General features: G+C 38.3%; 1 protein-coding gene across 24 annotated transcripts in view; it reads right to left on the bottom strand.

Annotated features, from left to right (window-relative positions):
* Window positions 1-24,953, bottom strand: part of rsh (radish) — a 798,688-nt gene that overhangs the window by 293,847 nt on the left and 479,888 nt on the right. For 19 of the 24 annotated variants that reach the window (XM_067780984.1, XM_067780983.1, XM_067780985.1 and 16 more), the window contains 6 exons: window positions 16,430-17,094; window positions 2,186-2,291; window positions 2,031-2,121; window positions 1,559-1,941; window positions 541-1,448; window positions 373-476 (listed from right to left, as the gene is read on the bottom strand). In XM_067780984.1, coding sequence (XP_067637085.1) covers window positions 373-476; window positions 541-1,448; window positions 1,559-1,941; window positions 2,031-2,121; window positions 2,186-2,291; window positions 16,430-16,494 — 1,657 coding nt within the window. In that variant the 5' untranslated portion in view covers window positions 16,495-17,094. The remainder of the gene's footprint in view (window positions 1-372; window positions 477-540; window positions 1,449-1,558; window positions 1,942-2,030; window positions 2,122-2,185; window positions 2,292-16,429; window positions 17,095-24,953) is intronic. The other 5 variants (XM_067781002.1, XM_067781001.1, XM_067781003.1 and 2 more) reach the window with 2 other exon arrangements.

The raw sequence follows: 24,953 nt of genomic DNA, 5'->3' as shown, positions 1-24,953 counted from the left end.
TTGTAACGATGAGCATTTTTTCTTAAATTCCTTCTACAAAGCGATGCTTAAAGTCTTATTGAAAACCCGTAAACATGTACACCACAGAACATCATTACTATCTTCTTCATTCTTCGTATACCACTGAATGCTCTAATGTCTTCTTAAGACGGGTCGAAATTCACCTTGGGTAGTCAAGAGGGGCAAGGAAAGATCCACAATTCTTCTAATGGTTTCTTTCAAAATAGTTATGCTCCAGGTTTTCCTCATTTTCATTTAATTAGTTTGAACTAAAAGGTATATTTAAGACAGAAAAAACTACAAACGATAATATTCAGTCGCATATGTGACTAAATCAAGTATTAGAATACTGAAATATAAAATCTCACTTACCAGTTTGAGTACTTGAATCGAAGAATGTGCTAGTGGTCTCCACCGTCATAGTACCAATGGTGCCGTCAATGATCTGTGCACTCGAATCACGACGCCCGCGATATCTGAAAAATCAATACACACATTAGGCATTTCGATACTTCCTTTCTCTATAATTTAAATACTCACCGGCACACATCATCGCTTTGCGAACTTTGACGTCGGAAATTCCTACAGCGTATCATTTCTTCAGTAGTAGATTGTCGACGAAAACCACGCGCAATCAAAATTTCTTCGGTGGTTGATTGTCTTCTAATTGTTGGACGTGAGCTAGGTTCTGCCGATGGCAGTGGTGGTGGGCGTGAGCATGGACTTGGATCACGCGATGAACTACAACTATTGGAATCGGGTGAACGTGAGCTGCGTGCAGCCGACGAACTCTGCCGACGCAATGTCTGCCGCCGTGGACTGCCATCACGATCGTGACTACGTTCGGGTGAAAGATGTGCACGCGAATCACGTCGTCCGCCACGTGATGCGCTATCTGGACTAAGCGAATCACGACGCGACGTGCGTCGCTCACAATCCTCCGGCGGATCAGGGCTAAGCGCCGGCTGTGAGCCACGTCGACTGCCACCAGGTATGCAGCTTTCATCGAAAGCAGTTGCTTGCCGTTGCAGACGTTGTAGGCGTGGTGCGCGTTCTGGTGATATACCAGCTTTGGAGTCACGCCGATTGGCGCGTCCACATTGTGTAGTTGAGTCGCGTCGTCCCTTTAGTGGTGCTGTGGGACTAGTAGCTGGTGGTGTGACCGAACTCATAATAATAGTAGGCGGTGGTAGCGCTTGACAAGCGGAGTCAACCTGATTGTGGGTGGAAGTGGTGGCAGAAATTAATTGTATTGAATCAGAGCCACCAGAGCTAGTGGAGGGGCGTTGCTCTTGCCGGAAATTGGGAAAATCGGGGGCAGCTAACGAGTCACGTTTTTTGGTATTCATGCTGTTGTTCTTGGGTGGTGGAGGTGGTGTTATGTCACGGCCAATGTTATTATCACGACGGCTTGAGGGATAACTTTCGCCAGAACCGCGACGCGAGCTCTGCAATTAAGGAATATGGGAAGTGCAAAGTGAGGTATGTGTTTATTGGTATGGTTACATTGCTAGGCAAAATACATTCAGGCAAAGGTATAAAAAATTTAAATACTCACACTACGTCCCACGCTTTCTACCACAACCGGCACGATAACAGTTGGCTCCTCAGAAGCTAAGCTTTCACACCGATTCCAATGTTTTACAAACTCTGCCGTATTTGAGTGACGACGCGAACGCATGCTGCGTATACCGGAATCAGCGCTTGACTCGCGTCTTTTACGTGGTGTGATGTAGGTAGTGCCTGAGCCTGCGCAAGTTGATGCATCGCTGACGGATGTGCGCCATGGTAGGCTACGCGCCAAATCAGCTAAGGTTTCGCGTCGATTGAGTTGCGCTTTTTGACGTTGCGCTTGAGCTTGCTTGGCAGCACCACCGCCACTCCATTCGCGCAGAATATCGGTAAGTTGGGCCAATGAGCTGCGACGACGACGCTGGAGGCCTGCAGTGTGCAAAAAAAGCAAAAATAAAATAGGAAGGAGTGAAATAAATATATGATCTTGTCAGTTGTGATCCTGTAAATAAAATTACCCGGCGGTGGCGATGTACTAGGAGGCGTGGTAATCTGGGCCGCCGAGTCGCGTCGTCCACCCAAACGTTGGCGTATTGTCGATTCCTCCAGCTGCAAATGTTCGAAAAGTAGCAAAATTGGATATTTTTAGAGGTCGCAAGATTTTCTTAATTACCTGCTCCCTGACCATATCGTCCCAGCCATTTCCACCCTGCCATATCAAGCCCACTTGATGCGACAATATTGGCAAATTGCAGACGAAGCAAATCGCTGTCATAGTCCTGTAATGAGAATAAAAAGAGCCGGAAAGGAGATCGTTATAGAAGTATGACATGATATCGAATTTGTGATGTAAGGTTGAAAGCTTTTGGAATACTTAAAAATCAGATGAAAAATTAAAAATATCTAAAGCATGCATGTTTAAAGAATGAGCTAAGTCTGGAAGCTATGAACCTCACCTATGCTCTGGAACTTTGCTGCAAGGAATCCTACTTGCACTGGCTTCTAAATTTTCTGGCAGATATACTGAATTTCGGAACTGCTCCCGTCATTTGCCATCCCTGATCCTAAGTTTCGCAGTAAATTGGATTCAACTTTTCTGCGAGTCAGATCCAAAATGTTGCCGAACTCTTTGCGAGCTTGCTGTAATATAGCGTAAAATTTGGAACTTTCACCGTTCAGTTTTAACACAATTTCTGAATCGGCCCAATTAACCAGTGACAGGAGTGCACCTCGGCAGTCTTCATCCATACTGAGGGTGCCTTCAGCAAATGGAAGCCATCTGTAGGGCACTTATATGGCATTGAACCCAAGTCTCAAAACATGCATGGACCGATTCTATGCTCAGGAATAGGTTCGTCAACGTAGTTTAGGAGCTGTCTCAGTATGCAAAATTACTACCAGAGGCATTCCTAAGAGCGGCTGGCTATCGCCTATTCTATAGATACTGGTGGTCGCATACGCAGACGATATAATGATTTTGATGACAGGTAAATTCCTGCCAATGAAAATGGCAATTTGAGGCATTTCACAATGGGCAGGCTAAAACGGGCTGAGGGTGAATACCGCAAAGACGGAACTTGTCCTGTTCACAAAACAAAAACTCCCTCCTTCAACTTGCCGAGGCTAAGCGGCACAACGAAAAGGAACATTGGTGTGAAATTAAAGAGAGTTCTGGCAACGAACTACACTTGCCAAAAGGCTGGCAAGGGGACTGGAACTCTTGTTTGGTGACTTCCAGGTGCAGTGCAAGAGATATCTTTCTAGGGAGAAATGGCAGGAAGGCGTGAAAAATAGTCGGGCTATTACAATCCATACAGATGTCTCGTAAATGCAAAAGGGAATCGGAATATTCTCCAGCACATGCAACCAAATTATTAATATCGACCTCTTGACTCATGCAATGTCTTACAGTCAGAGGTCTATGCCATGGAGATAGCAGGCAGACTGCTCCAGGACAGATTAGTGCCAGACACCAATTTAAAGTTTGGTGACAGAAAAGCCGCCTTAAGGTTGTCCGAATCCTGCGGATGTGTTCAGCCTGGCTGACGTCCCTTTATCAATATAGACGATATTGCTGGCTTCCTGGGTACCGCGATATTGAAGGAAATTTATTTGCACTTGATTTGGCAAGGAAGGGTTCCGAAATAGACATAACAAACAAACGCCGAGCTGTCTCTTGAAGATAATCGAGGAGCATTATACTAGATAAAGGGACTTGCTGTGGACCAACCAGGCTAATTTCGAGGCCTCAATGTCCCTATGCCCATGCTTTGACAGGAAAGGGACTAGCTTCCTTCTAAAGCTAAAACATTGTAACTAGTGGGAGTACTTACGGGTTTCGTTGCAGGAAATTGCCCTATTGCACCGATGCTTCGACGGTGGGCCGTACTAATAAGCTCCTCTGACGAAGCTGGCATGAAAAGGAGCAAGAAGATACGACTTTTGTTGCCTATGCAAACAAGACGACTCATATTTTTGGGTGCATGTTTTTTCACGAGTCTGGCAGAGGTTGGGAAGGTGGATCTTTTATTTTTCTTACTTTTAGGAGGTTATCTGGTTGAACAAATGCGCCGCCACTCGGCATGCACACCCTTCTAAATTTACCTTACCTGACCAATGAAAAAAAGTAAAGTGCAGACCAGTTAGCCTTCAAAACTTTTTATCAGTAGAAGTCTGCTCTTAACAATATTGTATCTAGATCTAGATCCGGCACGTTTTGGTAACAAGCATCATTAAGATAAAAACCCGAACATTTCGCTATGATTTAATATGGCCACATTGGACTATCTAGGTCATCCCGCCATCACACTCTAGCCCCATGAGGAACTTGGAGTCGGGCTCGGCTGGTTAACAAGCAGGATTCACCATGGGTAGGTGAGGTTGACAATTGGGTTGGAGAAGCCATACATTGTGCTGACTACCCCTTGAAAGGGTTGCGGTACATAAACCCTTGAATCAGTTAAAGTAATCTCTGAAGGACGAACCCGTTTCAAGGCAGCTAGAAGTCAGAAAATTTAAGATGTTTCAAGCGCTCAAGACAGTCGAAGCGAAAAAAAAGTTTTCCAAAGGAAGACTGGAAGAAGCAAATAATATATTCTCTAGAAAAAAGTCCTCTCTTTTGGTGTGGCTATATAAAAAAGTAATAATATATATAAGTAAGCACGACCATTCTTGTTGGCAAGCGCTGTGCTATAAAAATTATATTCGAAGCTTCACTATCAACAAAGCTTTGTATAGGCAAGGACTAAGGAATTTAAAAGAGATATTGTTATAGAAATTATCGCAAAGCTTTAAGTGTAAGTGCATGAGAAGGCAATGGCTTTTGTGAACATATAATTGGAAAAACACACACATGCAAATATTACTATTAGGTAAAGATGAAAAACATAAAGCTTTATGAGCTTAAAGCTGTGCAGAACAATTATAAGGAGCATGCAATTTTATAACGATTTTAAATATAAAAGCTTACAAGAAGCGGAAACATAAACAAAGCAATGAAAGTATTTTCAAATAAAGCTTTTTACTGAACAAAGAAAAGTTTATTGTTAATTACGTAAAGTTATGGCAATAAATTGGTGCAGAAGCATTAACACTAGCAACAACAGATTAGGCGGCTCTAGGAGTGTTCGAAAGAAAAATGCATCGAAGGATTTACGGATCTCTACGTGTTGGCGATGGCGATTAGTTAAGAAGATATAGTGATGAGCTCTACGGGCTTTATGCAGATACCAACATGATCTAGTTAATTAAAACACAACGGCTACGGTGGCAAGACCATGTTATCCCAATTGAAAAACGATGCTAGAGGATACGAGGTTTTCTGACGGGAGTAAGCAGATGAAGAGGGAGAGCCCCACACCGCTGAAAAGAGCACGTAAAAATTATTTTAGATCCCTTGGTGTTACCCATTGGCGACATGATGGTAATGAACAGGAAGATTACCTAGCAAAGGAGGGTACTATAGCAGCACTCTAAGGTATATAGCTCTTTGTGAACACACAAACGCGTACACTACGGAAACCATCATACCTGGGAAATGAAGCAGTTCCCAAAACATTCGATTAAATACTCCCCGCAACGAGAGTATTAGCCAAATTCATTTCATTATCTAAGCGGAGATGACCTACGGGCTTTCACTTAACGAACACCGTGGAGAACGAAAATCTAAGCTAATTCAATGCATTTTAACGAGGAGGCAAAATTTCTGCTACATGGCGCCTTTGGCGAGAGCTATAACTTGCAATCCCATACATAGTTCAGCGGATACATAAGGGGAAAGAATTCCCTAGGCGGCGCATTGGTGGAGATAAAATAAAATATATCGTACAATATTTGTAATATTTTTATCAGGCATGCTTAACGAACGAAACGATATCATTTCGTTACGATAATCAACGCTAATAAACGGAACGAAGTCACTTCGTTTCGTTTATTAACGTTAAGATCGTCAAATTAACGTTAATTTGACGTTCTTAACGTTAATAAACGAAGTGACTTCGTTTCGTTTATTAGCGTTGATTATCGTAACGAAATGATATCGTTTCGTTCGTTAAGCATGCCTGATTTTTATAGATTTTCTGTAGGAAGCTGGATGCTTGACATTTCAAACTTTTTACAGCGGCTAAAGAGAGTAAAATACCTACGAATATTAGATTTGCCATTGATTTATAAACCGAGAGAAATTCAAGAGGTTGACTATTACTTCAAGCGGGTTTCAGCGCAACTGATAGCTTTTGCAATCCAATTCTCAACCTCATCCTAACGTAGCCTGTTCCTCACCTTGAAGCAACAACGTGTTTATATCAAAGAATTTATTGCTGCGACAAAGAAATAGCGCTATTACTGAACTGGGGTGAAAACTGTAATGACGTTATTGATGTCAGTTACACTAATTACTGTATCGATCCGGAAATAAATAGATCCTATGGGCTGCCTGATCACTGCGGTGTTTGTCAAGCGGATAGTGTAGGAATAAAAAAGCAGCAGAAATTCTGGGGAAGCGTGCATAATCTGCTGGCGGCCATTAAGACAATGATCTCACAGTACTACTTCAAGAAGTGTTCTGGAACTCAGACAATCATCGGAGAGCCTTCGCTCAGGCCGGACCATACATCATAAGACTTAGTTTTTTGATTATAAAGGTATTTAAGGTAACGAAAAGGCAGAGGCGTTAGCAAAGGAATGTACAGCACCCGATGAATGGACGTCCCAATCAATTTGAGAGAAATTAAAGGGAGGCAGGAGTTGCATATGGGCGGCCACCGTGGTGTGATGGTAGCGTGCTCCGCCTATCACGCCGTATGCCCTGGGTTCAACTCCCGGGCAAAGCAACATCAAAATTTTAGAAATAAGATTTTTCAATTAGAAGAAAATTTTTCTAAGCGGGGTCGCCCCTCGGCAGTGTCTGGCAAGCGCTCCGATTGTATTTCTGCCATGAAAAGCTCTCAGTGAAAACTCATCTGCCTTGCAGATGCCGTTCGGAGTCGGCATAAAACATGTAGGTCCGTTCCGGCCAATTTGTAGGGAAAAATCAAGAGGAGCACGACGCAAATTGGAAGAGAAGCGCGGCCTTAGATCTCTTCGGAGGTTATCGCGCCTTACATTTATTTTTTTATACTTAGGAGTTGCATATGACCCATAAAGCAGGCAAGCCGTGGACAGAAGCGCGGGGTTGTGAAATTTCTAAGATTATGTGCAACTCTTACGACATTCGACCTAAAAAGCTGAGCAAGTTATTATATCTCTTAATAGAGAAGACGTAAAGCTCACGATGAGCATACTAACTGGACACTGCCTTCTGGCGTCACATGCTTATTAGCAGATTACTTTAGGTAATCAATACCCGTCGATTCCCCATTACATGTACTTGAGGAAAGTAATCAATTCCTTTCCTCCACAGCAAAGGAATTGACTACATTTCAATTCGTCACATACCAAAAAAAAAAATACCAAAAGTAATTTCGTTTTTTGAGGCTCAAGTACAAAAAATTGTTTATAATTAAAAAGAAAAATACTTTGTTCAAATGTAATTTCTGCCCAAGTACTTTCGAAAGGAATTGGAAATGTAATTGAAAATTTTCCAATTACATTACAAGGAATGGAAAAAGTACTTTCGAATTTCCCATTCCTCAAAGGAATTGCAAAAGTAATTGAAAAATTCTTAGTGTAAAAAATATTTTTGCGATTCAAGCGGTGCTTTTATGCGGCCATAGTAACTTTTTGGACCATAAGAAAATATTTTTAAGGCACAAGCACTGCCTTCAATGACTTGCAATTAATTTTTTCTCGCCATATATGAGGAAGGTTATGGTAAGATTGTATCATCGTAGTTTAGATTTGCTGTTGAGTGGGCGACCAATTGCTTTGTACGGGGCTAGCAACGTTTCTTCCTCTTTTGCCCAAGTGCTACTAGCAAGCGACTTGAGGATTTTGTTGCGGATTTGTACCTTAGATACAACTTCAATGGCATACGTCTTGAGGGTGAGAGTATGATCGAATGTTACTCCTAAGATATTTTAAAGGCTGACAATCGGTAGCGCAACACCAGCGACGGGAACGTCCAATATTCCACGTCGCAAAACAGTGACCGTGGATTTGGCCGGCCAGGTTCAGATAATTTGCAGTTTATGTTTTTATACAAAGGGGAAAGGTGCTGGTAGTGCTATGTATTTTGCGGAAGCCATACTGATGAGTGGCTAGGCGAAGATTCGCACTAAACTGATGGAACAGCAAGGTTTCCAATGTCTTCGCTATTGGCGAACGGAGTGATACCGGTCGGTATAACTCACCTTCGTTAGCCAGTTTCCCAAGTTTGAAAACGTGCGTCAGGCACCTTTCTCCTTCAGCGCCAAGATGTTTTAACATTGGCATGACTACTCCATTTTGACCTATTGATTTAGAAGGTTTAGCTTTTTTCATGGATTCTTCAACCTCTGTGGAGTCATGGTAACGGGTCACACGTCGTGTTTGTGTCTATGCTCCCCTCGTCCGTGGAATTAAAAATTCCGGGCATTAAAAATTGCCAGCAAAAAGCGCTGACGCATGTCTTCGAGTCACAAGAGTTGTATGGCCAAAGGCGATGGATAAATTACACAGGCCGACAAAGTTTAACCAACATTCAGACCCAGATACCGGAATATATATTTTCGAGGGTTTATGATGCGCTGAATCCAAATCTAGTCTCAGAATTGCTGGTTTTCGAGATATCCTAACCTAAATGTGCAAAAACACCATTTTGCCCATATTTGAGGTTATGTAGTCTTGCAGATGTTTCATTCACCAAAATTAAATTTGAGTTTGCTCAAATATTTTTTCGCTCAGATATCGCATTTTGAAATTTTGTGGTGTGGTAGGGGTGCTTTCTAAGTTAGGCACTTTTAGGTTAGGATATCTCAAAAACCAGAGCTGATAGAATTTTGAGGCTAGATTGCGATTCATAGCATCAAAATCCTTCGAAAATATATAGTCCGGTTTCTGGGTCTGAGATGCTGTCGGCGTGTGTTGTCATTGTGTTTTTTGGGTTAGATAAGGACTTCTACAGAATCTTTTAATTAATTTTTAAACATATATCAGGTGAGCTCGAATCATGGTACTGAGCCTGGTGATATTGCAGCACAATTGTAATCAATGTATAGATCCCAATGTCCGATCCTGTGTCGGTATATTCGGATTCTGATTCTGCAGAAGTCGCAGTGTAACCTTCCACTTCATCACGCATGGTATCCATACTTTAACTTTTGGTACCGTGGGGATTCGCGCTTTATCCGCCACCTCGAACTTCGCGTTCGTGCCTTGACTTTGGAGGTTTGAACCACTTTCTCCAGCCACAGCACGCTCGCGGACGCTATCTTCACACCAGTGTCTTACGTGGTTGTTCCCGTATCATCTTAAGCATTAAGTAGATAAGCGTCTTTCTACAGATCTCCACCTTTCAGTAGTCATCTGTCCAAAAGGATTCCTACGATCAACCAGCGCCAAAGTCAGTGACTACCTTGCCTTATCATTCACCTTCTCCGTAAAAGCCGGAGTCTTAGCTTTTTCTCCCTTTGGCTTATCTCCTACTTCCTTAGTTGGCACTTCGCCACTTTTGATTTCCTTCCTCTGACTTGCAGCTTTCGAGGTAGTTGCTATCTCGCTATTGGGGCCAACGGTTCTACAGCTTTAGGCCTACTTATATTGTCTATGCGGCTGCCCTGCCTCGCGGCTCTGGGACTGGGGCCTTTCAGAATCTTGAGAGCAGACTTTTGCCTTCCTCCGAACGTTGCCTCTTCATTCTGCCATTCGACACTTCTTCCTACTCGTACCGGTTGCGGTGCCGAGAGTTTCCCGCAGCAAACCTTTTGAACTACCTTCAACCTTCTTCTACTGCCTCATGAGCCCATTCCAAGCACTCGATCTCCGTTTCTATTGGGTCGACTATTGCTCCCAGGCATTGGACAATCCTTAGTGCTGATCGGTAATGCGACAGGACTCTCTTACTTCCTCTGCCCAGTACCCTTCTCCACTCTTCTACTCCGTTTTCATTTATGTGCTTTTCCAACACGGAGTCCGATGCATCGCTTAATGCGTTTTTGTCGTTTTTGGCTTGTGACTCAGTCTTTCCATTATCACCGTCCTTATTAGAATTAGATAATCAGTCATTTATCTTCGTCGTATGACCACCTGCCCGACAGGGCCGGCTCAGCGGTTCAATATTATGTACGGGGAAAGAACCGTCCTCCACAGCACCTGCCCTTAATGTGGTAAAGCCATCAATACTTCCCGAGTGGTCCGGTATCGGGAAGACTTCGTTCGAATTTATGCCCTGGCTGCAAATCGTCTAATAGGCATGGTCCGAATAATGCACTGAATTAGGGGGTTGGCAGTTCTTAGTCACCGACATTCCGCCGCCCTCCTATGAGACGAAACGGAATATATGCCAGTCCTAAACCGCTGCGCCTCATAGTTGGGCGCTATGGTGTTCGGTTAAGCCCTCACACAAACGACAAGGTGCCCTACCTTAGTGAGCATACTTCCAAACCCTCTCCCATATAAAGCCAGGTAATTCATGTGAAATATTTACAATTTCGATAAATAATTTTGTTGGGCCAAGTATTTTAGTTAAACTTCTTGTTGTTTTATTTGTAGCTTTTCGGCCGGTTTATCTCAATAAAATCTACTTTTTTATATCAATTAACGCGTTTCGACGCATATTCGCATCTTCATCAGGATTCAAATTTATTTTTTAGAAAATACGAAAAACAAAGTTATTAAATACAGGCAAATTAATATGTTACATATAAAACTGATTTTACATTTCACTAAACTTACATTATTGACAACATTAAATTCGTCTAGTTGTTGAGCACATATAAACATATATACACATAACATTAACAAACAGATACATTTTGTAAAAAAAATAAACCGCACAACACGTCTTTATTCGTCAATCTTTTGCATTGACCGTGATCGTTGTAGCATAAGCGCAGTTTATGTTGTCGACGTCTTCTTTGAAGTTCATCAATGTATGTGTATTTGTTGCTGTATGCGCAACCCTTCTAATGTCATCCTTCTTCTGGTTCTGTTCTCCACGTCTAATACTTTTGTTTCATCAAAATTGGCTGTGTGTTTACTTTCCGTCAGGTGTTGGGATAGTGCCGTGGAGATTTTGTTGTTTTTAGCATCTTGCTTATGCTCGTATATTCTCGTTCCTAACGATCTTTTCGTTGTTCCAATGTACACTTTATTGCATATTCCTCCTTCTTTCCCATTGCACTTTATTTCATATACTACATTATGTAGTTGTTCCTTGTGAATTTAGTCCTTTGTTCTTGTATAAATGTTTTGGATTGTGTGATGTGGTTTGTGTGCATATCCAATATTGGTATTTTTTTTTATAATCTTCCTCAAAGTGTTGTTGTCCGTTAGCTTTGGTATATATGTAAGTCCGATGTGTATTTTCTTATTGTTTTCGTTTACTTGTGCATTATCAATTTTAAGTTTAGTTTTTTTTCTTGCTGTTCTTGTTAGTGCGTCGATTACATTATTAGGGTACCCATTATTTCTTAGTATGTTTTTTATTTGGACCTCGTTGTCTTTCACTTTATTTATAAAGTAGTGGATAACCAAAACAGATTTTTAAAGGATATGAAAAGGAAAACAGATGAGAATCTAAATAGAAAACTGCAAAAATCGATAAGAAACACTTTTGAGAAATTTGACCTAAAATACAACGAAGAGTGGTTTATGAATAAAACCAAAATAGAGATTCCAGTAGAGTGCCAGTGGTTACTCTCCCTAGGAAATAAATTCGCTCTCCCAATTTCTGGAAAGAGTTTTTCTACCATACACCTCATAGCAGACATCGAACAAGGTATACAAACAATAGAAAACGACAAAGAAAAAGACATGGTTAGATGCAAGTTCGCAACGAGGGTAAATACGTATAAAAATAAACTAAAAAATAGCCCCAAAGAAAAATTCATACTTAAAATATACGAAAAAACTAAACAATTCATAAAGCGGCACCAAGAATCTATCATAATTACAAATGCAGACAAAGCTAATAGGAGAGTCATGATGTACAGATCTGACTACAAGGGAAAAATGAAAGACCTACTGAGCGACAAAACCACATACAAAACTATTACATGTCCAGCCGCTAGAGCACCAAGACTATATGGGTTACCAAAAGTGCATAAAGAGCACACTCCACTTCGACCGATATCCTCGTCGTTAAATGTACCATGCTCGAAGTTATCAAGATTCATAGCAAAGATCCTAAAAAATATTATATCCGAAGAATACAACATAAAAAATTCTCTGCAACTAAAAGACCACCTAAGGAATACAGTCATTGATGACGATGAAACCCTTATATCAATAGACGTTGTATCTCTTTTTACCAACCTACCGATACACCTGGCAATTGCCACAATAATGAAGAAGTGGGCAATTCTCCAAACACAAACCAAAATACCCAAAATCCAGTTTCTTAAAATTTTAGGGTTCTGTTTGAGAGAAAATAATTACTTTTTATACGATGAAATGAACTACCAACAAATTTATGGCATGCCGATGGGCAATCCCTTGTCACCGACTATAGCTGACATAGTTTTAGATAAAGTTATAGACGACAGCCTCACGGAACTGAGATCCAAAGACATACATATCAAATACATAACCAAATATGTAGATGATATGTTCGCTATAGTTAAGATTAAAGACGTGGAAGAAATTCTAAATGCATTCAATGGACAACATACGAAAATTCAATTCACCCTCGAAACAGAAAAGTCCAGGAAATTAGCTTTTTTAGATGTGGAGATTCACAATTCCCCAGCTAACAATATAAAAACCAACTGGTACAAAAAGCCGTAGCATCATCAAGAATGATACATTTTCAATCAAATCACCCATGGACTCAAAAAAGGAATACGGCTATTAACTTTATAAATAAAGTTTACTCCCTGAGTGATCAGGAGTTCATGAAAGACAACGAGGTGCAAATAAAAAATATACTAAGAAATAATGGGTACCCTAATAATGTAATCGACGCACTCACAAGAACAGCAAGAAACAAAACTAAACTTAAAATTGATAATGCACAAGTAAACGAAAACAATAAGAAAATATACATCGGACTTACATATATACCAAAGCTAACGGACAACAACACTTTGAGGAAGATAATAAAAAAAAATACCAATATTGGATATGCACACAAACCACATCACACAATCCAAAACATTTATACAAGAACAAAGGACTAAATTCACAAGGAACAACTACATAATGTAGTATATGAAATAAAGTGCAATGGGAAAGAAGGAGAAAAATGCAATAAAGTGTACATTGGAAAAACGAAAAGATCGTTAGGAACGAGAATATACGAGCATAAGCAAGATGCTAAAAACAACAAAAGCTCCACGGCACTATCCCAACACCTGACGGAAAGTAAACACACAGCCAATTTTGACAAAACAAAAGTATTAGACGTGGAGAACAGAACCAGAAGAAGGATGACATTAGAAGGGTTGCGCATACAGCAACAAATACATACAGCGATGAACTTCAAAGAAGACGTCGACAACATAAACTGCGCTTATGCTACAACGATCACAGTCAATGCAAAATATTGACGAATAAAGACGTGTTGTGGGGTTTAATTTTTTTACAAAATGTATCTGTTTGTTAATGTTATGTGTATATATGTTTATATGTGCTCAACAAATAGACGAATTTAATGTTTTCAATAATGTAAGTTTAGTGAAATGTAAAATCAGTTTTATATGTAACATATTAATTTGCCTGTATTTAATAACTTTGTTTTTCGTATTTTCTAAAAAATAAATTTGAATCCTGATGAAGATGCGAATATGCGTCGAAACGCGTTGATTTATATAAAAAAGTAGATTTTATTGAGATAAACCGGCCGAAAAGCTCCAAATAAAACAACAAGATATTTACAATTTGATCAACACAAATTGTTTTTTATTGGAATACATTTTACATCTGTGCCGGAATCCCGTTTTCTATATTGCATTTGTGAAATATGTAACAACAAAGGAAAACGCGTTTTAAGTAATTAATGGTGCTAACGTTATGTCAGCTGAATGTATCAAAGAAAATTAAAAAGTATGCTGCTTTCCTATATCCACCACCCTTTGATAGCGGAGGTAGGAAAGGAGATGCCCTTACTTAGCTGTGAACACCAGTGAATATAAAGTCATTATCCTCTTATTTTATACTCACTGGTGTTTCCAAATGCTTTCAGTTTCCACTTACAAGAAAAATCTGATCAAATAATGAAAACTGTGACCCGAAAAGTCACCCACATCAACTGGAGTAAGTTCCTATACACAAACTAACTTGTAGTATTTCAATTACTTTCGCAATTGCTTTGAGGAATGGAAAGGGAAATTTGAAAGTACTTTTTCCATTCCTTGTAATGTAATTGGAAAGTTTTCAATTACATTTGCAATTCTTTTCGAAAGTACTGGGGCAGCAATTACATTTGAACAAAGTATTTCTTTTTCAATTACAAACAAAAAACGAGATTACTTTTAATATTTTTTTTGAGGAATTGAAATGTAATCCTTTGCTGTGGAGGAAAGGAGTTGATTACTTTTTCCAATTACTGAAGAATGTAATGGAATTGACTTTACGCAGCTCTGCTTATGAGTTTGGTCTCGTCAGAAATAGGAACATGGGCGCGCGAGGTCTGGGCTCCACCTACGAGTGTAGGTAGAGTTGCCAGACCTCAAGGCAACAATTAATCTAGCTAATGGTATTTGTCTAAGAGCACGCAGTTATTCTAAATATAAGTTCTGGTACCTAACTGGAGTTTTATCAACAGCGGCACTGTTATAAGTTTAGAGTTTTTGGAGCTAGATCTGTTTTGAAAGCTCCTTGTGTTCTTTGGGTTATATTCTGACAAGTTCGAAAATTGAAGAGGATTTCTGTTTGAGAATTCGAAGCTTAAATGTCTCAGAAATACCCAGTGTCTTCGAGAAAGTTTCCAGCACACAAAAATGGGTCTACGAATATGTAAAGCCCTCGGTGTGCATTTGTGTGGTCTTGCTAACTATTATGCCTTTATTGACTACAATTCATGCAAGTCGGTCGAAAGCACGTTTAAAATATTTTCTGGTTCAAGCAAATAACGCAAACAAATTTTGTGAAAACAAGTAAGGAAGTCTAAGTTCGGGTGAAACCGAACATTATACACCCAGCTGCACACTTGAAATGCTGTTGTTGTTTGTTTTGTGTGCTTAATAGTGCTACAAGGCTGCGCAATAATATATACATTTGTTTCTATTCTGAACAAATTTTTTTTCGAGTTATGGCTCCCAAAACATAGAAAATTGCTTGGTCATAAAAGGGTCGGTGCCACGCCCATAATTTAAATTTGAAGTCTTTCCTAGTTATTGTTATAAATCCACTTGGGAAATGAAATACCATTGATATAAAGCTCCTTTTTGCAAAGATATAACTTATTTTATTCGTTCGCGACCCTTCTAAAAATCTTTTATATAAAGGTGGGCGTGGTCCTTAACCGATTTCGTTAATTTTTCTTCAAAGCATTCCTTATAGTAAAGGCAAACTTTCTGCCGAATTTTGTTATGATAGGTTTAACGATTTTTGATTATTTGTAAAATTGATTTTATCACAAGTGGGCAATGACACGCCCATTTTAAAAATTTGTTTCAAATTTTTATCAAGAGTCTCAATATCAGTCCACACGTCCAAAATGTTATATATATACAAAGTTGGCGTGGTTATCATCCGATTTCGCTCATTTCCAATATTAACCTATTCTGGGTCCAGATAAGCTCGTGTACCAAATTTGGTGAAGATATCTATCAATATTCACTCAAGTTATCGTGTTAGCGGACGGACGGACGGATGGACATGGCTCAAGCAAATTTTTTTTCGATACTGATAATTTTGATATATGGAAGTCTATATCTATCTCGATTCCTTTATACCTGTACAACCAACCGTTATCCAATCAATGTTATAATAACCTGTGTACAAGTACAGCTGGGTATAATAAGAACAGAAAATAATTTCATATGCAGTCCTATTGAGCTTGTTTGTCTTAAGTCGAATACAATTTTAACGTGAAAACATTAAACAATATTTTGTCAAAAAAAATAAATAAATATAAAATTTGTTAAACAATATTGACAAAAAAAAAAAAAAATTAAAAAAGAAAATTATTTTTTTTGCAAAAAACCTACAATATTTTTATCTGCGTACATAGCATGCTCATCGTGGGAAGTCAAATAAAATTTTAACGTGCAAACATTTAATAACATTTCATTAAAAAAAAAGAAATAATTAAAAAAAAAAAATTATTAAAAAAATTAAAAAAAGAAAAACATAAAAAAAAACAATTTTACTCATATAGCATGCCAAAAACAAAACTAACTTTTTTCGTATGTTGGTAGTAGCGCATGGCTGATCTATGGATCTGTAATGCCGAAGTTTTGACATGGCGCATAGTTGTGACGTCAATGGTGATGGCGGCGATGATGACAGCGGGGACAATGATGAAGGCGACAGCGACAGCAACACCGTTTGGCAACGTGAACTAATTTTTGCGTTTTTTATTTTCAATTCCAACTTTTTAAGCAACCAAAAAACAAACTACACAAGCAGCTAAAGCCACAGCGTGTGCAAAAAGGAAATTGAAAAGCGTTGATATTTGTATGGATTTTTCTGTGACTACTTTTCGTCGTAGCTGACCACACGAACACTTAGTTCAGGTGATATACTGCGAGTATGTAACTGTGACTTCTTTGTAGCTTAACTTATGCCATTTGTTGGTTTATGTTTGTAATGATTGCACTTTTTGTTGTTTGTGCTGCTTCTTGCTGGTGGGTCTTGAGTTTGCGTGACGTACAAGGGATTAACACAAATATTGTGGGTTTTATGCGCTTTTCTAATTTTATTTGCTTTTGTTTTACTACCACTTTTCACATATATAAAACACACATAAAAACACTTAACAAACATTTGGGAAATAATTTTAGGTTTTTTTTTTTGGATTTCTAGTTATCTGGGTTGGTTGGCAACTACACACACACAGAAACACTGGAAAAAGAAGAGAAAATGGAAAACAATTGTTTTTTGTGGTAAACTTATTTTTTACTATAAAGTTTTTTTTTTTTTAAATACATACATAAATATTAGCATATAAACAGGTGGTGTAAAATTTTCTAAAGTGCGCGGGGGAATTATTTACTAGCGCAATTAAATGAGATTTTAGGGGTCATTATTGGCTGTACAGGGGAGAACGATTGTAAATAAATATACATTTTGATGGGAAAACATGCACGGATACATAAAGAACTGTGCGTTTTGGGTCAAAAAAATAAATTTTTTCATATTATATTAATGGCTTAATTTCTATAGCTTAGACTACAACTTACATAATTCTAACTATACTGAATGCATACATATTTATACCTATCTATATGCTAAGCGTTAGGCTAGGTTAGGTTGAACTGGCCGGTCCATGAGGACCTCACATAGACTGATTGGGTCCGTAGTGTTACCAGAAGTTTGTTTTAACGACCAAACTGTAAAACCCTATCAATAACCAGGACCTATGTTATAAAACAACTCCGTCCTCTTGGCAAATACTAGAAGCTTCCTAGAACATAAACCACTTGCTGCTTCTAGATCTGAAAGCTGTATCACTCCTAATAGCTGGAGTCTTAGCCTGGCAAGTGCAGGGCACGAGCACAGAATGTGCTCGATCGTTTCCTCTGTAGCATTAAGCGTCATACCCATCTATGTAATACACTTGCGGCATTACGCATCATGAACTTCTATGCCAAATACATTTTAGTAATAATCATATTACACTATTATCCAACATAAATTATTGAACTAACCCAGCGGTTAGCTAACATCAATGGAATGCCGAATATGAAACCCTTGTCCATTCACAGCTAATAAATTTCGCTTATTATTTACATACAACCAATTATGGGAACTAACCTTTATCATTACTGGAGTTGAATGTTGACATAATTTACTTATATACTGTAAAGATATTAAGTTTTTTGTTAAAATTTTACTTTAAACAATTTTTTTTTTAAAAGTGGGCGTGGTCCTTCTCCGATTTGCTAATTTTTACTAAGCGTACATATAGTAATAGGAGTAACATTCCTGCCAAATTTCATCATGATATCTTCAACGACTGCCAAATTACAGCTTGCAAAAGTTTTAAATTACCTTCTTTTAAAAGTGGGCGTTGCCACACCCAATGATCAAAATTTTACTAATTTTCTGTTCTGCGTCATAAGTTCAACTCATCTACCAAGTTTCGTCGCTTTATCTGTCTTTTGTAATAAATTATCGCACTTTTTCGGGTTTTCGAAATTTTCGATACCGAAAAAGTGGGCGGGGTTATAGTCCGATATCGTTCAGTTTAAATAGCGATCTGAGATGAGTGCTCAGGAACCTACACACCAAATTTCATCAAGATACCTCAAAATTTACTCAAGTTATCGTGTTAACGGACGGACGGACGGACGGACATGGCTCAATCAAATTTTTTTTTCGATCCTGATTATTTTGATATATGGAAGTCTATATCTATCTCGATTCCTTTATATATGTACAACCAACCGTTATCCAATCAAACTTAATATACTCTGTGAGCTCTGATCAACTGAGTATAAAACAAGTAAGGAAGGCTAAGTTCGGGTGTAACCGAACATTACATACTCAGTTGAGAGCTGTGGAGACAAAGTAAGGGAAAATCACCATATTGTAAAAAGAACCTAGGGTAACCCTGGAATGTGTTTGTATGACATGTGTATCAAATGGAAGGTATTAAAGGGTATTTTAAGAGGAAGTGGACCATAGTTCTATAGATGGACGCCATTTAGGGATATCGCCATAAAGGTGGACCAGGCCTGACTCTAGAATTTGTTTGTACGATATGGGTATCAAATGAAAGGTGTTAATAAGTGTTTTAAAACGGAGTGGGCCTTAGTTCTATAGGTGGACGCCTTTTCGGAATATCGTTATAAAAGTGGACCAGGGTTGACTCTAGAATGCGTTTGTACAATATGTGTATCAAACGAAAGGTGTTAATAAGAGTTTTAAAAGGGAGTGGGCCTTAGTTCTATAGGTGGACGCCTTTTCGGAATATCGTTATAAAAGTGGACCAGGGGTGACTCTAGAATGCGTTTGTATAATATGGGTATCAAATGAAAGGTGTTAATGAGTATTTTAAAAGGGCGTGGGCCTTAGTTCTATAGGTGGACGCCTTTTCGAGATATCGCCATAAAGGTGGACCAGGGGTGACTCTAGAATTTGTTTGTACGATATGGGTATCAAATGAAAGGTGTTAATGAGTATTTTAAAAGGGCGTGCGCCTTAGTTCTATAGGTGGACGCCTTTTCGAAATATCGCCATAAAGGTGGACCAGGGGTGACTTTAGAATTTGTTTGTACGATATGGGTATCAAATGAAAGGTGTTAATGAGTATTTTAAAAAGGAGTGGGCCTTAGTTCTATATGTGGACGCCTTTTCGAGATATCGCCATAAACGTGGACCAGGGGTGACTCTAGAATTTGTTTGTACTATACAAGTATCAAATGAAAGGTGTTAATGAGTATTTTAAAACGGCGTGCGCCTTAGTTCTATAGGTGAATGCCTTTTCGAGATATCGCCATAAACGTGGACCAGGGTTGACTCTATAATTTGTTTGTACGATATGGGTATCAAATGAAAGGTGTTAATGAGTATTTTAAAAAGGAGTGGGCCTTAGTTCTATATATGGACGCCTTTTCGAGATATCGCCATAAACGTGGACCAGGGTTGACTCTAGAATGTGTTTGTACGATATGGGTATCAAATTAAAGGTATTAATGAGGGTTTTAAAAGGGAGTGGCCCTTAGTTGTATATGTGAAGGCGTTTTCGAGATATCGACCAAAATGTGGACCAGGGTGATCCAGAACATCATCTGTCGGGTACCGCTACTTTATTTATATATGTAATACCACGAACAGTATTCCTTCCAAGATTCCAAGGGCTTTTGATTTCGCCCTGCAAAACTTTTTCATTTTCTTCTACTTAATATGGTAGGTGTCACATCCATTTTACCAAGTTTTTTTCTAAAGTTATATTTTGCGTCAATAGACCAATACAATTACCATGTTTCATCGCTTTTTTCGTATTTGGTATATAATTATGGCATTTTTTTCATTTTTCGTAATTTTCGATATCGAAAAAGTGGGCGTGGTTATAGTCGGATTTCGGCCATTTTTTACACCAATACAAAGTGAGTTCAGATAAGTACGTCAACTGAGTTTAGTAAAGATATATCGATTTTTGCTCAAGTTATCGTGTTAACGGCCGAGCGGAAGGACAGACGGTCGACTGTGTATAAAAACTGGGCGTGGCTTCAACCGATTTCGCCCTTTTTCACAGAAAACAGTTATCGTCCTAGAACCTACGCCTCTACCAAATTTTACAAGGATTGGTAAATTTTTGTTCTACTTATGGCATTAAAAGTATCCTAGACAAATTAAATGAAAAAGGGCGGAGCCACGCCCATTTTGAAATTTTCTTTTATTTTTGTATTTTGTTGCACCATATCATTACTGGAGTTGAATGTTGACTTAATTTACTTATATACTGTAAAGATATTAACTTTTCTTTTAAAATTTGAATTAAAAAAAAAATTTTTAAAAAGTGGGCGTGGTCGTTCTCCGATTTTGCTAATTTTTATTAAGCAGGCATATAGTAATAAGTGTAACGTTCCTGCCAAATTTCATCATGATATCTTCAACGACTGCCAAATTACTTCTTGCAAAACTTCTAAATTACCTTCTTTTAAAAGTGGGCGGTGCCACGCCCATTGTCCAAAATTTTATTAGTTTTCTATTCTGCGTTATAAGTTCAACTCACCTACCAAGTTTCATCGCTTTATCCGTATTTGGTAAGGAATTATCGCACTTTTTAGATTTTTCGAAATTTTCGATATCAAAAAGTGGGCGTGGTTATTGTCCGATATTGTTCATTTTAAATAGCGATCTGAGATGAGTGCCCAAGAGAGACTCAAGTTATCGTGTTAACGGACGGACGGACGGACGGACGGACGGACGGACAAGGCTCAATCGAATTTCTTTTCGATACTGATGATTTTGATATATGGAAGTCTATATCTATCTCGATTCCTTTATACCTGTACAACCAACCGTTATCCAATCAAAGTTAATATACTCTGTGAGCTCTGTCAACTGAGTATAGAGAGATTCAAACTGAGCTTTCAAATGAGCTTTCAAGTGCAATTTCTCGTGGGACTTTGCTTCTTTAATTTTTAATTGAAATCATAGAAACCTTTCAACCTTCGCTTAATTCTTTAAGCAAGAAAGCTAGTACAGCAACTTGAGCTTTTTAAGGTTTTGTACATGGTTCGTGCAAACATGCAAATAAAGTGGATGTGATGTATATTGGATACGCTTGTTTCTCTGCTTCATCTCTTTAATGTAATATCAATTTTTATTTATACTTAACTACCACTGCTTTGTGTGGTGACAATTTTCTCACGATATTGCTGTTGTAAACAACAACAACATCAAATATAGTCTCCATAATTCAATTTCAATTTCCTGTGTGTTGGTATATATATATATATATATATATATATATATATATATACATCAGTATACACGGGATAATAGTTTTGCCACAATTCCGGCATCAGCTGTCCGTTCATTTAACCGACGACCATTCAGCATTCGCTCGACCATCTAAAAGTCTATGTAGCAGAGCTTTACTTGTCAATATCAGCGAGTGAGAGGCGGCATATTGAATGGTGGGTATTATGCCAATGTATATCTGTGTGGGTATGTCTGTGTATGCGCTTGTGATTAAATATTTTTTAAAAAGCGTAATTGTTTGACGAAAGAGATGAATAAAATAAAAGTGGAGGCAAATGCTACTACAGATATCCGTAGAGCTTATTTACTTGGTAGAACATACAGATCTCCACTGAGTTGAGAAGTTAAGCTTTACAAGCCTTGTAAGAATTTATAAATTTATAAAATAAACAAGTAAGGAAGGTTAAGTTCGGGTGTAACCGAACATTGCATACTCAGTTGAGAGATATGGTGACAACATAAGGGAAAATAACCATGTAGGAAAATGAACCGAGGGAAACCCTGGAATGTGTTTATATGACATGTCTATCAAATGAAAGGCACTAAAGAGTATTTTATGAGGGAGTGGGTCATAGTTCTATAGGTGGACGCCATTTAGGGATCAGGGTTGGCTCTAGAATTTGGTTGCACGATATGGGTATCAAATGAAAGGTGTTAGTGAGGGTTTTAAAAGGGAGTGGTGGTAGTTGTATAGGTGGTCGCCTTTTCAGAGATATCGCCATAAAGGTGGACCAGGGGTGACCCTAGAATTTGTTTGTACGATATGGGTATAAAATTAAAGGTATTAATGAGGGTTTTAAAAGGGAGTGGTGGTAGTTGTATAGGTGGTCGCCTTTTCAGAGATATCGCCATAAAGGTGGACCAGGGGTGACTCTAGAATGCGTTTGTACAATATGGGTATCAAACGAAAGGTGTTAATGGGTATTTTAAAAGGGAGTGGGCCTTAGCTCTATAGGTAGATGCCTTTTCGAGGTATCGCAACTTAGACTTTGTTTGTACGATATGGGTATCAAATGAAAGTGTTAATGAGTATTTTAAAAGGGCGTGGGGCTTAGTTCTATAGGTGGACGCCTTTTCGAGATATCGCCATAAAGGTGGACCAGGGGTGACTCTAGAAGGTGTTTGTACGATATTGGTATCAAATTAAAGGTATTAATGAGAGTTTTAAAAGGGAGTGGTGGTAGTTGTATATGTGAAGGCGTTTTCCAGATATCGACCAAAATGTGGACCAGGGTGACCCAGAACATCATATGTTGGATACCGCTAATTTATTTATATATGTAATAGCTGCCAAGAGTTTAAGGGTTTTTTATTTCGCCCTGCAGAACTTTTTCATTTTCTTCTACTTAATATGGTAGGTGTCACAACCATTTTACAAAGTTTTTTCTAAAGTTATATTTCGCGTCAATAAACCAATCCAATTACCATGTTTCATCCCTTTTTTTGTATTCGGTATAGAATTATGGCATTTTTTGAATTTTTCGTAATTTTCGATATCGAAAAAGTGGGCGTAGTCATAGTCGGATTTCGTTCATTTTTTATACCAAGATAAAGTGAGTTCAGATAAGTACGTGACCTAAGTTCAGTAAAGATATGTCGATTTTTGCTCAAGTTATCGTGTTAAGGGCCATGTGGAAGGACAGACGGACGACTGTGTATAAAAACTGGGAGTGGCTTCAACCGATTTCGCCCATTTTCACAGAAAACGGTTAGCGTCATAAAATCTATGCCCTGCCAAATTTTTGTTCGACTTATGGCATTAAAATTATCCTAGACAAATTAAAGGAAAAAGGGCGGAGCCACGCCCATTTTGAAATGTTCTTTTATTTTTGTATTTTGTTGCACCATATCATTACTGGAGTTGAATGTTGACATAATTTACTTATATACTGTAAAGATATTAAATTTTTTGTTAAAATTTTACTTTAAAAAATTTTTTTAAGTGGGCGTGGTCCTTCTCCGATTTTTTAAATTTTTATTAAGCGTACATATAGTCATAGGAGTAACGTTCCTGCCAAATTTCATCATGATATCTTCAACGACTGCCAAATTATGGCTTGTAAAACTTTTAAATTACCTTCTTTTAAAAGTGGGCGGTGCCACGCCCATTGTCCTAAATTTTACTAGTGTTCTATTCTACGTCATAAGTTCAACCCACCTACCAAGTTTCATTGCTTTATCTGTTTTTGGTAATGAATTATCGCACTTTTTCGGTTTTTCGAAATTTTCGAAATCGAAAAAGTGGGCGTGGTTATAGTCCGATATCGTTCATTTTAAATAGCGATCTGAGATGAGTGCTCAGGAACCTACATACCAAATTTCATTAAGATACCTCAAAATTTACTCAAGTTATCGTGTTAACGGACGGACGGACGGACGGACGGACGAACATGGCTCAATCAAATTTTTTTTCGATCCTGATGATTTTGATATATGGAAGTCTATATCTATTTCGATTCCTTTATACCTGTACAACCAACCGTTATACAATCAAACTTAATATACTCTGTGAGCTCTGCTCAACTGAGTATAAAAATATCTGTGTGACTTGATGGAAGTTGAGGTGGCAGACATTATTTTACTTTTTTTCCATTAAAAAGGGGGAAAGCTCACCAGAATTTATTGATGATTTATGCTTTCTCAAAATCTACATACGTACTAACACAACATACTAATAGAAATCTTTAGTGAGGATTGGATGAAAGCTCGCTAAAATTTGCAAAAGCTCTTCGGTAAGAAGTTGGTCATAATTCTAATGAAATATATTTGGAGTTTTGAATTTAGACCCCTTAAAAGCGTTTTTTTAATTTTATGTTGTTTTTAATTAAAAAGGGGAAAGCTCAGGAGAATTATGTGATTTACACTTTTTCAAAATCTACATACATACTAACACGAGATACTAATAGAAAAGCTTTAGTGAGGATTGGATGAAAGCTCGCTAAAATTTGAAAAAGCTTTTCAGTGAGAAGTTGCTAATAACTTAAGCGAAATACATATATTTGGAGTTTTGAATTAGATCGCTTAAAAGCATGAACGATCGGATTTCGTGAAAGATAGAATGCCAGAAAACCCGAAAATGCTTGACTGAATAATTATATAAGAAATATATAAATCAAGTTTTTCCGAAAGCTTTTGGAGGGCGTGGGAATACCTAACATAAAGCTCAGATTAAGAACGTAACATAAAACTTTTCCAAAATATACTACATAGTTTTAGGAAAAACAAAAAAGTTAATAAAAGGTTTTAATAAAATTTCCTCAGATTTA

The sequence above is a fragment of the Eurosta solidaginis genome, chromosome 4 (assembly GCF_040869045.1).
Source record: "Eurosta solidaginis isolate ZX-2024a chromosome 4, ASM4086904v1, whole genome shotgun sequence".
NCBI classification, from domain to species: Eukaryota; Metazoa; Arthropoda; class Insecta; order Diptera; family Tephritidae; genus Eurosta; species Eurosta solidaginis.
The sequence above is the reverse complement of the archived record's forward strand: the minus strand, read 5'-3'. Positions and strand labels throughout refer to the sequence as shown.